Source organism: Megascapheus bottae, chromosome X (genome assembly GCF_031878675.1).
Source record: "Megascapheus bottae isolate mThoBot1 chromosome X, mThoBot2.hap1, whole genome shotgun sequence".
Taxonomy (NCBI): Eukaryota; Metazoa; Chordata; class Mammalia; order Rodentia; family Geomyidae; genus Megascapheus; species Megascapheus bottae.
The window spans coordinates 39,325,936-39,340,517 of record NC_143547.1 but is presented as its reverse complement, the minus strand read 5'-3'; the positions used below and the strand labels follow the sequence as shown (position 1 = coordinate 39,340,517).

The 14,582-nt window shown below is 43.7% G+C and overlaps 1 protein-coding gene across 1 annotated transcript in view; it reads right to left on the bottom strand.

Annotated features, from left to right (window-relative positions):
- The window catches only part of Hdac8 (histone deacetylase 8), a 246,324-nt gene that overhangs the window by 15,137 nt on the left and 216,605 nt on the right, over positions 1-14,582 (bottom strand). The window contains exon 10 of the mRNA XM_090326956.1: positions 11,965-12,070. Coding sequence (XP_090183082.1) covers positions 11,965-12,070 — 106 coding nt within the window. The remainder of the gene's footprint in view (positions 1-11,964; positions 12,071-14,582) is intronic.

Sequence of the window (14,582 nt, the reverse complement as noted above, 5' to 3'; positions counted from 1 at the left end):
CAGCTTAAGCAGTGGAGCACTTGTCATGGCTATAGTTCAAACCCCTATACTGCAAAAAAAAAAGCAAAAAACCATAATATTTTGCATGTGATAGTGGTACATGCCTATAATTTTAAGCTACTCAGAAAGTAGACATAGAAGGATCACATGGGGGCCGAGAGTTTGGCCTAGTGGTAGAGTGCTTGCCTAGTATGCACGAAGACCCGGGTTCGATTCCTTGGTTCTACATACGTAGCAAAAAGCCAGAAGTGGTGCTGTGGCTCAAGTGGCAGAGCTCTAGCTTTGAGGCAAGCCCAAGGACAGTGCTCAGTCCCTGAGTTCAGTCCCCAGGACTGGCAAAACAAAAACAAAAACAAAAACACAACCTGTTCAGGATTTGAAACTGTTGATGAAAGAAATAATATATATTTTTAATGGGTCATGGGGCTTAAACTCTGGGCCTGGGTGCTATAGATGAGCTCTTCAACTCAAGGGTAGCACTCTGCTTCTTGAGCCACAGCACCCCTTCTAAGAAATAAAAATTTAAAATAGGCAACATGGTAAATATATAGTTTTTTTTTGTTTTGTTTTGTTTTTTGGTCAGTCGTGGGACTTTAACTGTGAGCCTAGAGACTGTCCCTAAACTCTTCCGCTCAAGGCTACAGCCCGACCCCTTGAGCACCAGCATCACTTCCAGTTTTCTGGTGGTTAGAGATGAGTCTCACGGACCTTAGTGCCTAGGCTGGCTTTGAACCGCAATCTCAGCCGCTTGAGTAGCTAGGATTACAGGTGTGAGCCACCGTGCAAGGCATAAGATATACAGGTTTAATACAATTTACATCTAAGATTTATATCAAGATTTGTGTAGCTTATTCTAAAACTCATATGCAAAGATAAAGAAATTTTCCAAAATTTTCTTTTTAAATTTGGAGACAAGATCTTACTATATAGACTAGGCTGGCTTAGAACTTGTTGCCTCCCACCTCAGTTCCAAAGTGATTACAGAATGAGGCACCATGTCTGACTGTTAGCAGAAATAATTTTGAAAAAAGAAAGATAAATTACTCTACCGGGATTTTAAGATATATTAAACAGTAATAGTGATCACAAGTGAAGAAAAAGATTCATAGGTCAGTGGAGCACAAGAGAAAACCCAAGGAGACTAAGAGAGTTGTGTTACAGTGAGTGGTAATTTTGGAAAGTGAGGTGGTTCTCAGGAGGCTCTTTGGATTTTCTTCCCTTTTTGCCAGACAGAAAAGTATTTACACTGTGAGTCAAGAGATGATATATTTTCAAGGTAAATGGAAGCATCTAGAATCCCTAGAGGTACCTGTAAAGGAAATGGCACCTGAGATGTTTAAATGCTCACCCTATAGTTTGTAATTTTTCAGTAGTCTGCAGGTATAGGTAGAGTGCCAACTTGTAGAATACCAGCCTCGAGTAAAAAGCTAAGGGGCAGTGCCCCACCCCTGAGTTCAAGACTCAGTACTAGTGTACACGCGTGCACACACACACATTATAACTATGTGTGTGTGTATTAAGGCCCATCTATCTATGGGCTTCAAAGTAGACACACAAATCATACCTTATTTATTTTTTGGTCGGTCGTGGGGCTTGAATTCTGGGCCTGGGTGCTGTCCCTGAGCTCTTCAGCTCAAGACTAGCACCCTACCCTTGAGCCAAGTCCCACTTCATGTTTTCTAGAGGTTAGTTGGAGATTCTCAGATTGTTTACTGTGCCTGGGCTGGCTTTGGACCTTGATCCTCAGATCTCAGCTTCCTGAGTAGCTAGGATTACAAGCATGAGCCACCATGCCGGTTATTTTTTTGTTTTTGATCATGGGGCTTGAACTCAGGGCTGGGGTGATGTCTCTGAGCTTTTGTTGCTCGACACTAGCATTTTACAACTTTGAGCCACAGTGCCACTTCCAGCTTTCTGGAGGTTAACTGGAAGTAAGTCTCTCACAGACTTTTCTGCCTGGGCTGGCTTTGAACCATAATTCTCATATCTTAGACTCTTGTGTAGCTAGGATTATAGGTATGAGCCACTGGAGCCTGGTTCAAATCATACCCCTTAAAACCGGTTCACAACTCCCTTTTTGATGGGAAGTAACTTCCAGATGATTGGGGGGAAAAGGAGATGGGGGATGATAAGTACTTTTGTCAGGGCAATGTTACATAGTGTGGAAGGGCATCAAGTTTTGGTTCAAATCCAGGACCTGCCATTTAGAAAATGTGACTACGGGGATGTTATACATCATTTTTGGGCACCAGGCTCCTATATCCTAAGGCAATTATGAGGATTAAATGATATGGTGTGTGTGCGTGTGAGTGTGTATGTGTGTGAAGTAGCCAGCACTGTGTAGTGTGTTTTTTACTGTCAATATGTCACTTCTTTGGCTTGGGAATGTGGCTTGTGGTAAAGTGTTTGTCTAGCATGCATGAAGCCCTGGGTTCAATTCCTCAGTACCACATACACAGAAAAAGCTGGAAGTGGCACTGTGGCTCAAGTGGTAGAGTTCTAGGCTTGGTCAAAAGAAGCTCAAGGACAGTGGCCAGGCACTGAATTCAGGCCCCAGGACTGGTAAAATCAAAATAATGTCAATTCTCATTTCATGAATTTAGGTAGGTACTTCAATCCCTTTCTCCCTCTTTCTCTTCCCCTTTTTTCCTTCCTTCCTTCCTTCCTTCCTTCCTTCCTTCCTTCCTTCCTTCCTTCCTTCCTTCCTTCCTTCCTTCCTTCCTTCCTTCCTCCCCCCCTTCCCTTCTTTCTTCCTTCCTGTTCCCTCTCTTCCTCCCCCACTCTCTCTGTCTTTCTTATACTGGAGATTGAATCTAGGGTCTTTTACCCAGTAGGCTCTATCACTTGAGACATTTTTCCCAGTCCAATTTATTTTGCCAGTCATGGGGCTTAAACCCAGGGCCTGATCACTGTCCTTGGGCTTTCTCAAGGTTAGTGCTCTTCCACTTGAGCCACAGCACCACTTCTAGCTTTTTTTCTTTTCTTTTTTTTGTTGGTCATGGGGCTTGAACTCAGTTTGGGCGCTGTCCCTGAGCTCTTCAGCTCAAGGCTACCACCCTATCCCTGGGCCTAGGTACTGTTCCTGAGGCTCTTCAGCTCAAGGCTACTGCCCTACCCCTCGTCCTGGGCCTTGTCCCTGGGCTCTTTAGCTCAAGGCTACCACCGTAACCTTGAGCCAAGTCCCACTTCCCATTTTCTAGAGGTTCATTAGAGATAAGAGTCTTAGGTCCTTTTTTGCTCTGGTTGGCTTTGAACCTTGATCCTCAGATCTCAGCTTCCTGAGTAGCTAGGATTACAGGCATGAGCTACCACACCTGGCTTCCAGCTTTTTTCTATGTAGTTAGTACTGAGGAATCCAACCTGGGTCTTTGTGCTTGCTAGGCAAGCACACTACCACTAGGTCAAACTCCCAGCCCCATCCCAGCCCAAATTTTAAGTCTTTAAAACATTTGCCAAATGTTTTCATAGTTTGTTAAAAATTACTAAATTATTTTAAATTCTGGGAGCAACATTCATTTTTATTTCATAATTTGTAAACATTTTTAGTGTGGCTTTTTTTAAGTGGTACTAGAGTTTGAACAGAGGATGTCATGCTTGTTAGGCAGGTGGTTCGCTCAAGGCCCTACCCTTGAGCCAAGCCCCATTGCCCATTTTCTAGTAGTTAACTGGAGACAAGAGTCTCAGGTTCTTTTGTAACCAGGCTGGCATTGAACCTCAGATCTCAGCCTCCTGAGTAGCTAGGATTATAGGCGTGAGCTACCACACCTGGCTCATGCCAAGTTTTTATTAATTATGATGTTTTTTTTTTGTCTGGGTTAGTCACAAACCATGGTCCTGTCAATCTGCACTTCCAGAGTAGCTGGGATGACAGGGAAGATCCACTGTGACTAGCTAGCAGAACATTTTTATCTCTTATTTTTCTGTTTATAACAAAAATAACAAGAGCAAATATTTCCATTTCTTACACTGTTTGGTGAAGCAAGGAGAGGAATCTGCTTGGTGGGGAAGCTGAGGTTAGAAATAGGCTCTGGTAAGAATCACAAGGAGATAGAGAGGGAGATAGAGAGGGCAGGGGACAGGAAAGGGAGATAAACATAGACGTCACAGAAAGCCTCACTTGAAGCCATTCAAATAGGCTCAAGGTATCTGCTATAATCCTGCTCCAAAGTCCTTCCTCCAAAGAGTCCTAAAGCAAACCATCAGTCTGCCCTTGGGAGCAAGCTTGCCTCTCAACTGATCCTTACAGCTTCTCAGGCAACAATTGAAAGCTTTGCTTCCATCTTGTAGAGTTCTACTAGGCAAGAGCCCTACTTTAAGCTCCAGGCTCCAGAAGGCCTTGAATGTGGGCAGACTCAAAGCCCCCAACTGCCAAGCCCTACAAGGATGGTATCTTTAGACTTTAGCCTGTCATAGGAGGTGCTGCTTACCTCCCAAGAATGTTACCAGCAGATGTGCAAAGGATATTACCTTGGGCTATAGAACTGTAAAGGGTAGACTAGGCATGGTGGCCCATGCCTGTAATACTTGCTAGTAGGGAGGCTGTGATTCAAGGCTACCTAGAACAAAAAGCTCATGAAACTTCCATCTGAAACAATAAAAAGCAAGGCATGATGGCTGATGTACACTTTAAGGCATCGTGAGCTGGGTAAGATGGCTGCTTCTCTCTTATTTTCTTTTCCATCTCAAGCTCAAAATGGAGCTAGATGCTCTAGATTACAGAAAGGCAAGCGAAGAAGTCATGGAGGAGTGGAGAGATGGGGAGAACAAAAGAATTTAGATCAGGGGCCAGAACTCTAAGGGCTGCTCATGTCTGTCTTCCCTCTATTTCTAGGGAGATAATAGATTTCAGGGGGGCCGGGAGTTTGGTGTAGTGCTTTCCTACCATGCACGAAGACCCAGGTTTGATTCTTTGATACCACATGCATAGAAAAAAAGGCAGAAGTGGCGTTGTGGTTCAAGTGGTAAGGCTCTAGGCTTGGAAAGCCCAAGGTCAGTGCTCAGGCCCCGAGACCAAGCCCAGGACTGGCAAAAAAAAAGACTCCAGGAACTTTGGGTTAGCCACATAGAAAGAGCTGAAGTGGGATGGGTTTACTAGAGACAACTGGGGAAAGTAGACATGGGCTGGCAAGCAGATTTCATGGGCAAGCCTGTAAAGGACAGGACAGTCTATTTACTGGTGGATCACTTATAATTTTAGATATACTGGAGGCTGAGAAGTGAAGATGTTAGTTTTAGGCTAGTCTGGGGAAGAGTTGGGCCGGTCTTTTCTCAACCCATAGCTGTACACAATGGTAGATAACTGTTCTCCTAAACTATGAGAGGCTGAAATTGAATGGGATCACAGTACTAGGGCTGTTTGGGCAGTAAAGCCTGAGGGACACCATGACCATAGAAGGGAAGCTGGACACAGTGGCACGCGCCTGTGAGCTAAGTGACAACAGGAGGCCTAAATTAGTAGGCAGGTCATGCTTGAGTTGTGGGCCCCGGGTGGATAGTGAGACCCTATCCTAAAAATAACCAGTGAAAAGATCCCAAAGGTATGTCTCAGTGCTATCCTAGCAAGAGCAAGGTCCTGAGTTCAAACCCTCAGTGTACCATAAAAAAAGGGCTGGGAATGTGGCTTAGTGGTGGAGTGCTTGCCTAGCATGTATGGAGCCCTGAGTTTGAGTCCTCAGTACCACATAAATAGAAAAAGCCAGAAGTGGTGCTGTTGTTCGAGTGGTAGGGTACTAGTCAGGAACAAAAGAAGCTATGGGACAGAATCCAGGCCTTGAGTTCAAGCTCCAGGAGTGGGGGGGGGGGAGAGAGAGAGAGAGAGAGAGAGAGAGAGAGAGAGAGAGAGAGAGAGAGAGAGAGAGAGAGAGAGAGAGAGAGAGAGAGAGAGAGATTCCAAAGCTCCTTCACAAACAACAAACAGACTGGGGTTCACATGTCTCCTCATTCTTCTTGTAAGCACAGTGTAGCAAACTGCAAGTGCCTAGTAATTACTCGCTGAATAAATGAAGAGCTCGGCCAAGTCACTCATCCTCTCTGAATCTGTTTCCCCCTGTAGTAGATAATTAATGGCTATTATTCTTTTTTTTTTGTGCCAGTCCTGGGCTTGGGCTCAGGGCCTAAGCACTGTCCCTGGATTTTGTCAAGGCTAGGGCTCTACCACTTGAGCCACAGCACCACTTCTGGCTTTTTGCTATGTATGTGGTACTGAGGAATCGAACCCAGGTCTTTGTGCATGCTAGGCAAGCACTCTACCACAAGGTCAAACTTCTGGCCCCAATGGCTATTATTCTTATTTCACTGGTATTGTCTTTCCTTGCTAGCCCATTTCCCAAACCTTGTATCAAAGAAGCTTTCCCAAGTAAACCTCCTTTATTAAGGGGCCCAAAGGGCAGATGTGTCTTTCCTATAGTGTCCAACCCTACCCCTTCCTTCTTTGACCTCATTCATTTCTTTTATTTTTCTATCCCAGGCAAACTTAGGGGGATAGGTCTGGGAACACATGGCAAGTGTTATAACTCTAACTGAATTACAACTCTAACACATACTCGCAAATATACAGTGAATTCTGCTGCCTCCCTAGAGGGTTGGGCTTGGGCTGCAACCTGAAGTTTGAGCCCCCACCATGGGCCCCCAACTTGATTCAAATGTCATCAGTATCACAGCCTAGCAGACCTCCTACCTCTTCCCTCATTTCTCCATGCAGAGCTAGCCAGGCCTGAGGAGCTAGTCCCCTCTGGGGACTGATCCCATCAGTACTGTTTCAACTCTGGAAGGTTCACTGTGAGCTAATTCCTCTGGAGTATGTAAACCAGAGGAAAGGCAAACAACTCCCAGCATGTGAAGATAGGGCAAGGAAGATTTTCCAGAAGTGGTCATGAGGTAGGCTCAGCCATGCGGACTCTAACCCATAGTTCCCTGTGAATAATGACACATAACTTTAGGGGAAATCATTGGTATCCTAAATTTGAGAGCAATTTATATGGGAGAAAAACAAACCTTGCTTCTTTTTAAAGGGAACGGCTAGGATTGATTCTCTGTGATCTTATTTTTGTCTTTTTTTTTTTTTGGCAGTTGTGGGGCTTGAACTCTGGGCCTGGGTGCTGTCCCTTAATTCTTCAGCTCAAAGTCAACACTCTACCATTTTGAGCCACAGCACCACTTCCAGTTTTCTGGTGGTTAAGTGGAGATGAAAGTCTCACCGACTTTTTTACCCAGACTGGATTTGAACTACCATCCTCAGTTCTCAGTCTCCTGAGTAGCTGGGATTGCAGGCATGACCCACCAGTACCTGGCTTATTTTTGTCTTGTTCTCCTTTTCTCCAAAAGACTGATGGACAGAAAAGATGGGGAAAAGTGAGGTCACCTGATGGCATGTGGTGTGCATATAAGATGTATTCCTTTTTTTGTCAGTTGTGGGGTTTGAACTCTGGGCCTATATGCTGTCCCTGAGCTCTTCATCTCAAGGCTACCACCTTACCCCTTGAGCCACAGAGCCATTTCTGTTTTCTAGTAGTTAATTTGAGATAGCTGGCTTTGAACTATGATCCTCAGATCTCAGCCTCCTGAGTAGCTAGGATTATAGGTGTGAGCCACCAGCGCCAGTTAGATGTACCTTCATGAATCTGGTTGCCAACAGGGCTAAACTCTCAGCCTTTGTGCTCATAAGAGATTTTGTGAGAAACAGAAAGAGAGAGAGAGAGAGAGAGAGAGAGAGAGAGAGAGAGAGAGAGAGAGAGAGAGAGAGAGAGGAGGGAGGGAGGGAGGGAGGGAGGGAGGGAGGGAGGAGAGAGAGAGAGAGAGAGAGAGAGAGAGAGAGAGAGAGAGAGAGAGAGAGAGAGAGAGAGAGAGACAAACTCAAAGGCATGGTGGATGATGTCCCTCACCTACAGTGGAGCTAAACGCATCTAATAGCTTATTAACACAGCACCTCCCCAAGTCACCCTGTGTCCTCAAACCTGCTTTTTGTTTTGAATGGGGTGTGAGGCTTAGTGAGAAACAAGCGGCTTTGCTGAGGATTTTACTTGCAAAAACAAATGACAGCCTTGGAGGTAGGTTCAGGGAAATCTTTCAGAATGTAGAAAATTCAGCAGCCTTTCCACACTGACCATTGTCATGGCAACACACTATCTGATGGCAGCCTGCGTCACCAGGCTGAGGGGCATGGTATCAGTATAGCAGGTTAGCCTGGCCATTTTTAGCAACATTGGACTTCTTTCTAGCCTCATTTCTTCTAGGTTGAGCTGATTTTCTTTTTGATCCTGGACTCATATATTCTGCTGATTTCCATAGCTAGAATGTAAGACTTTGTTAATGTCAGAGGAGGTGGCTAAATGGAAAAATTTGAACATTCCAGGTATTATATAGCTGCTGTACTTGCTGTCCGCCCTTCCTGGCTCCTCATCACCCACTCTGAGTGACTTCCATTCTTTTCTTCTGCATTGATTCTTTCCTATATAACACAGCATTACTTCCCCACACCCAACAACTGTGACTCATCCACCAACCTTGCACTCTTACCATAGTCTTTTTGTTTGTTTTTCTTTCTTTTTTTCTGTGTTCTCATTGCAATGTACAGCATCCTGGAATTTTAGGGTGGGAAGGAACCTTGAAAATAGTTCCGTATAATCATCCTCCCCACTCAAGGAAGAAGCAGCTTTAGAGTATGACAGCCAAGTGATCTTCTAGCCTCTACTGTATATTTCAAATGACAGCGACTGCTTTTCTTTATGGGCATCCTGTTCTACTTTGAAAAGCTATAATTGCTAGAAAAATCTGTCCTTTGATTGAATGAAAATCAGTTTTTTAAAAAAAATAATATCTATTCATAAATCTACCTCTGTGCCCTGTGGCCATATAGACCCAGCCTCTGTCCTCTACTCCTACTCCGTGACAATCTCTCCATAGATATGAAATAGAGATTATGCCTTTCCTTCTCCAGAAAGCTTTGGCTTCTCCAAGCAGACCTCTTGGAGCCCGGGCTCCAGTCTGCTTTGTAGTCCAACTGACCTCCTGAAACATGCTCCTATTTGTCTAGAGCCCTTTTAAAGTAAGGTCGATACTGCATCAGCATCTCTGGAGGCCACCTTGCCCCAGTGACTCATACTGATCTTTATGTCATCTCTAATACCTAATTCTTCTTTCAGACAAAATGCTGCTAAACCATGTCCTTTCATTTGGTATGTGGCTAGTTGCTTTAGAAGAGCCAGTTCCTCATTCATATGTTTTTCTCCCAGTTTAAATTCATTGTGTTACAACCAGAATATTGATTGAACTGATCAGAATCTTCCATTTCATTTATGATTTATTTGTTTTTCCCCAACCCTCACCCTAGCCTTAAAAAACAAATAAATAAAAACTCTCGTCTCTCATTTATTCCTCTTTTAGGTTTCTTACCTCTCTTAATTCTCTTCTTTGTCATTTACCTTCCCTATGATTTTCTTGGCTTGTCATTTCTATTTCCTCAATATCAAGATGTCACCACTCTCTAGACCTATGGGGACTAGGAAAATATACAGAAAAACAGGGCAACACACATTACCCCCATACACACAGAGGTGAGAGCAAGTTGCTCTAGAGGCTTCTAGGGTGTCTCTGTCTCTCTTGCTCTGTCTGCACTCTACCAGGATTTTGAGACTGCATAGGTAAAGAAGTAAAGTTGAAGGAAAAGGGATACAAAATTGGTCTGGGGCTGGAAGTTTGGCTTAGTGGTAGAACGCTTCCCTAGCATGCACAAATCCCTGGGTTTGTACAGAAAAGGCCAGAAGTTGTGCTGTGGCTCAAGCCTTGAGGCTGAAGAGTTCAGGGACAGTGCCCAGGCCCAGAGTTCAAGCCTCACTACTGATAAAAAGAATGGTCTAGGATGAGCCCTGAAAGAAAATGGAAGTGTGTGTGAGTGTGAGAGGCACAGGAGGGAAAACCAGGAAAGGATCGCTGGCATTCATCAGGGCTGAAGCACAGGGAGAAGGGCTGGAGAAGGGCCAGCTCTGGAAAGTCTTGAAGATAAGGGAGGATTATTTGGTTAGGAAATGAGGACTTGTAGGCTGAATGGCCACTGATAGATCAGAGGGAGGTGGCTTCAAACAGCACAGTTAGGAGGAGGCTGAAGGCAATAAACAATGCCTTGACATTGCCCATGACTTACTACTACCTTTCAAAATTTTCTCTAGCCAATATAGGATGAGGCCAAATTAATGAACCTCCAGGCCATGGAAACAAGAGCTGAACTACAAGTGACTGTTATTCTTTATGTACTATGTTTTTCTCTCTTCTCTTGTGTGGCCCTTTGGTTAATCTCATATTGGTACAGTATCCTACTTTGTTACCTGGTATATTTATTATATAGATGTTTACTTGTTTATTTGAAATAGGCTGGGAAAATGAGGGGAGGGAGTGGGGGGAGGTAAATGGGGACAAAAACATGAGAAGGGGTAGCAATGATTGTTAAGTAATGCAACTTCTATCTGGTGAATATAATGTAACCCTTCTTTTAATTACAATAAAATATATATTATTAAAAATAAAAATAAAATGTTAATTTTTTTCCCTCTGGCCAAATCTGAGAACATGGAATCTTTGCACATAGCCTTTGCTGTCATCATAGAGTAGTCTCTGCTAGTGGATATAGGGCTTAATAGAACCCTCAATAAAAACTCCTTAGGACATAGAATATTCCCTCATATGAACTGCAGCTTCCTTTCATGCTGGATTATATTCCAATGAGGGAGCCTGAGGTTCCAAAACTTGCACTATTTTGGTAAATTTATGACAATTTTACTTTTTACAACAGGCAATATGATACCTTTGGCTTCTTAACTCTGCAAATAATTAGAATCCCCCAAAATACACGGGGCGTAACACAATGATTCTATCAATTAAACAGGAAAATAGCTGCCTGAAATACCTAGAGCAAATGGTAAATGGAAAGCAGGTTGTGAAGAAGCAGCTGGGGTGATCAGGGGCTCTCCTGGAGGATTGAGGGGGATGACCCACACAGCTAGTGGACAGTGTGATCAGGAGAGCAATGGCCCGGTAACTGCCATTTCCCCTGAACCCTGAGGCTGGAATGATTCTAGGCCAGCCTCAGGGAAGAGAAGAAGCAAAGGGTGGCTGTTCCATTCCCTGCTCCATTTCAGGTAAGACTAGGTCATGAGAATCCCTGACTACTTAATAGAGTTCCACAGTCACTCTGGGCTCTATTAATAGGGCCAAACATCCACTCACATTGGAAAACAGTATCTGTCAATTCCCATTGACTCTTTCTTTTTTTCCCCACTGACTCTTTCAAAGCTAAACTGACTTCAACTTCTTACATCTTTTTGTTTTGTTTTGTTTTTTGTTTTTGGTACCCATCCTGAGTTTGAACTCAGGGACTACATGCTGTTCTTGAGATATTTTTTTTTGCTCAAGGCTAGCAGACTAACATTTGAGCCACAATTCCACTTCTAGATTTTTTTGTGTGGTTATAAGAGACGAGTCTCACATGAGTTACAGATCTTAGCCTCCTGAGTAGCTAGCATTTCAGGCATGAGCCACTGGTGGCTAGCTAACTCCCCTCATCTTAGAGAGTTTTCTTTACAATGCTGGAGGTGAAACTCGGGACTTTACACGTGCAAGGCAGACATTCTTACCATTGAGCCACACACTTAACCCTTAAAAAGTTTTATTAGGTGGCCTTTTGAAAGAAAAAGTATGTCAGGGCTGATTTCAGAACTGATTTTCCTGTTAGAGGTGCTTAGTGATGAACCTTTTGTTCTTCAGAAGGTGACATTAGCCAGCCAAATGACAATATCAACCAGTGACCTGTGATGGATTCTGGCTACAAGCTGTCAAGCCCTAAAAATGTTTCCTTTCCAAGTCAGTGACATGATTAGGAAGGAAAAGACAAATGGTATTTGAGGAAGTCCCCCACGATGGGTTACCACAAACTGGGTGGAATCAAGAGGGCAGAACTTGAGGGGTGGTACTCACCTTTGATGTAGTTGAGGATTTTCTGGATTTGGTGGGGCTCATTGCGGTCTGGCCGGCAGCTTGGCGTGATTTCCAGCACATAATCAGGACCATATGCTGTGAAAAACTGCAAGGAAAAGGGAAAGGCCAAAAAACAAACTAAACCACATAAATCCTCTAAGCCAAACCATATACAAACAGGATCATCAAAAGAAACTTACCTTTACTAACAAGGCCAAGAAAGGCTTGAGTGGGTAGGAGGCCCTGCGATAGTGGCATTACTGTTCCTTTAGCCTTCATGACATAAGACTACTCAATTCTTTAGCTTGCTATTCAATAGCCCCTCTGCTCAGGTCTTCTCTCTCCATCTATAGTTTTTATTACTCTCAGTTCTCTAGCATACAACCCTGGCTCTGTGCTCTCCCAGACATCCATGTGTTGTCTTCCTGGAGGACCTCTGCCATTGTTCTTTCCTGGGGCCTGCAAAGGCTCATCTCCAGGCCCTGGTGCCTGTACTATGTGTACACAGGATTCCCCATCCTTCCAGTTGAAGCTGTAATGTCAAACTCGTTTACCAAGCTGTCCCTCATTCTCCACCAAACCCCACAACATTCTGTTGACATCTATCTTATGGACCTCATTTGCTTGGGTAGACAGCGCTTGCTTGCCTAACATACATAGGTCACAGTGCCCGTTTCAGTGAGGACTGTAATCATGGAGGTAGCTTCCTTTGCCATGCTCTAGGTGTTCACAAGCACATTCTGAATCAGGTGGCTAGTTCCCCACAATGCCTGGATAACTCCTCTTCCACACTGGACCATCAGTTGTGTGAAGGCAAGTGGTCCTTATGTTTTCATATCCTAGGGTCTCATAACCCATGGTAGCTGCCTATTAGCACTGAGTACCTTGAATCCCTTTCCCCAAGAATGGCAAATCAGTCGAGCTTTTCTACTTTAACTTTTCTTCCTCTGCAGTGCAGTTTGTTTTAAATTCAAGGAATCAAACTAAAAGTTTGTGGATTCTATTTCTGACTCACTTGATGACTCCTTGTGACCCCTGGTAAGTCATAATAACTGATTGAGCTTCTGTGTTAGGCCCACTTGGTGGAAAACACTACAACAAAGGGAATCATTCAATTGAGCCAAGTCTTTGAATGGGGAATATACAAAGCTACTATTTCTGTTTAGTTTTGAACAGAAATAGTATTTGTGCACACTCTCTGGAGAGACAGCATATGGTCCTTAAAAGTATGTGCTTTCAATAGTGATACTGTTAGGGGATAAGTAAACCAGGGAAATTCAAATTCCATGAAAAAGAAAATGGTACAGTGAGCATGAAAACAGGGATCTTGATATGTGTCATAACTATGATGCCATTCAAAGAATTTCTTAGAAACAACCCACACTTACTGCCGTTGTCACCAAATTATCCTTGTTAGGAGTCTAGATGTGCATCTGGCATTGTGGGAGATGTTGTGGAACAATCTCCAGGGATTCTTGCAATGGAATCCATGGGAGTCATTTGAAGGGGAGACAGCTTTTGCACATCCATGACAGAAACACCTACACACTGAATTTAAATGACAATGCCTCTAATTGTGCTAGTAATGCTGTGTATGTGCATGTGCATGCATGTAAGTGTAAGTGTGTGTGTGTGTGTGTGTGTGTGTGTGTGTGTGTGTGTGTGTGTATGCTAACTTATAAAGGCAAGGATTTTGGTCTTTTCTAATGCATGAAGCCTAACACCTAAAATTGTTGAACTGGGGCTATAATTCAAGACTTGAGTGCTGTCTCTAAGCTTTTACACTCAAAGCCAGTGCTCTACCACTTGAGTTCTAGCTCTATTTTTGGCTTTTTGGTTATTAATTGGATATTAAGAGTCTTATGGATTTTCCTGCCTGGGGTCAAGAAGGGAATCTCTATATGCAGTCACTGGCACATAAATTTTAGAACATAATTAAAATTAAGCTGAGACTTTGTATGTCATAGATACATATGGATCTATATAATGTAACATTATGTCTAGAGTATATCCTTGTTCCAAGTCTGAGAACTTTGTGGGCTTGGCTCTGAAAGGGAAGGCTTCAAACAGGTGTAGTGCCTTCTCTTCTCAACAGGTTCAAGTGCTACACTCACCTCATGGCTATGGAAAGAGAGGCTTAGCGTGCAGCAGAAGAAAGGCAACTGCAATTAAGCAGACCTTCAGGAGACCCAAGCCCTTAGCATTATAGTGCTGTAAAAACAGAATAAGGGGTCTCATTGAGGTATAGGAGGAGGGAACATTCTGTTTCTGCATGCAGCAATGATACTGATCCTTGGTCAGCAAGGCATGTCGTGAGCCATTTGCATAGGGCTGAGGGTTTGGAACAACATGTTCTTACTTGTGAATGCCTACTATGTGGTTACGCACACTCTACTTCTTTAATCTTCTTTGACCAGTAGCACACAGTGGCTAACCATATTGTCAGCAGGGTCCAGAAGTGAACACCACGTGACAGAATTCACGATTAGGTCTCTTGTCCTGGCTTCATTTGCAGCTGGCTTTAACTACCTGAGTCACATAGTAGGCAGTCATCAATAACCCATGCTTTGCTGAAGCAGGCTGCAAGCAGTTAATAGCCATGTTTGGGCTTCCAAACT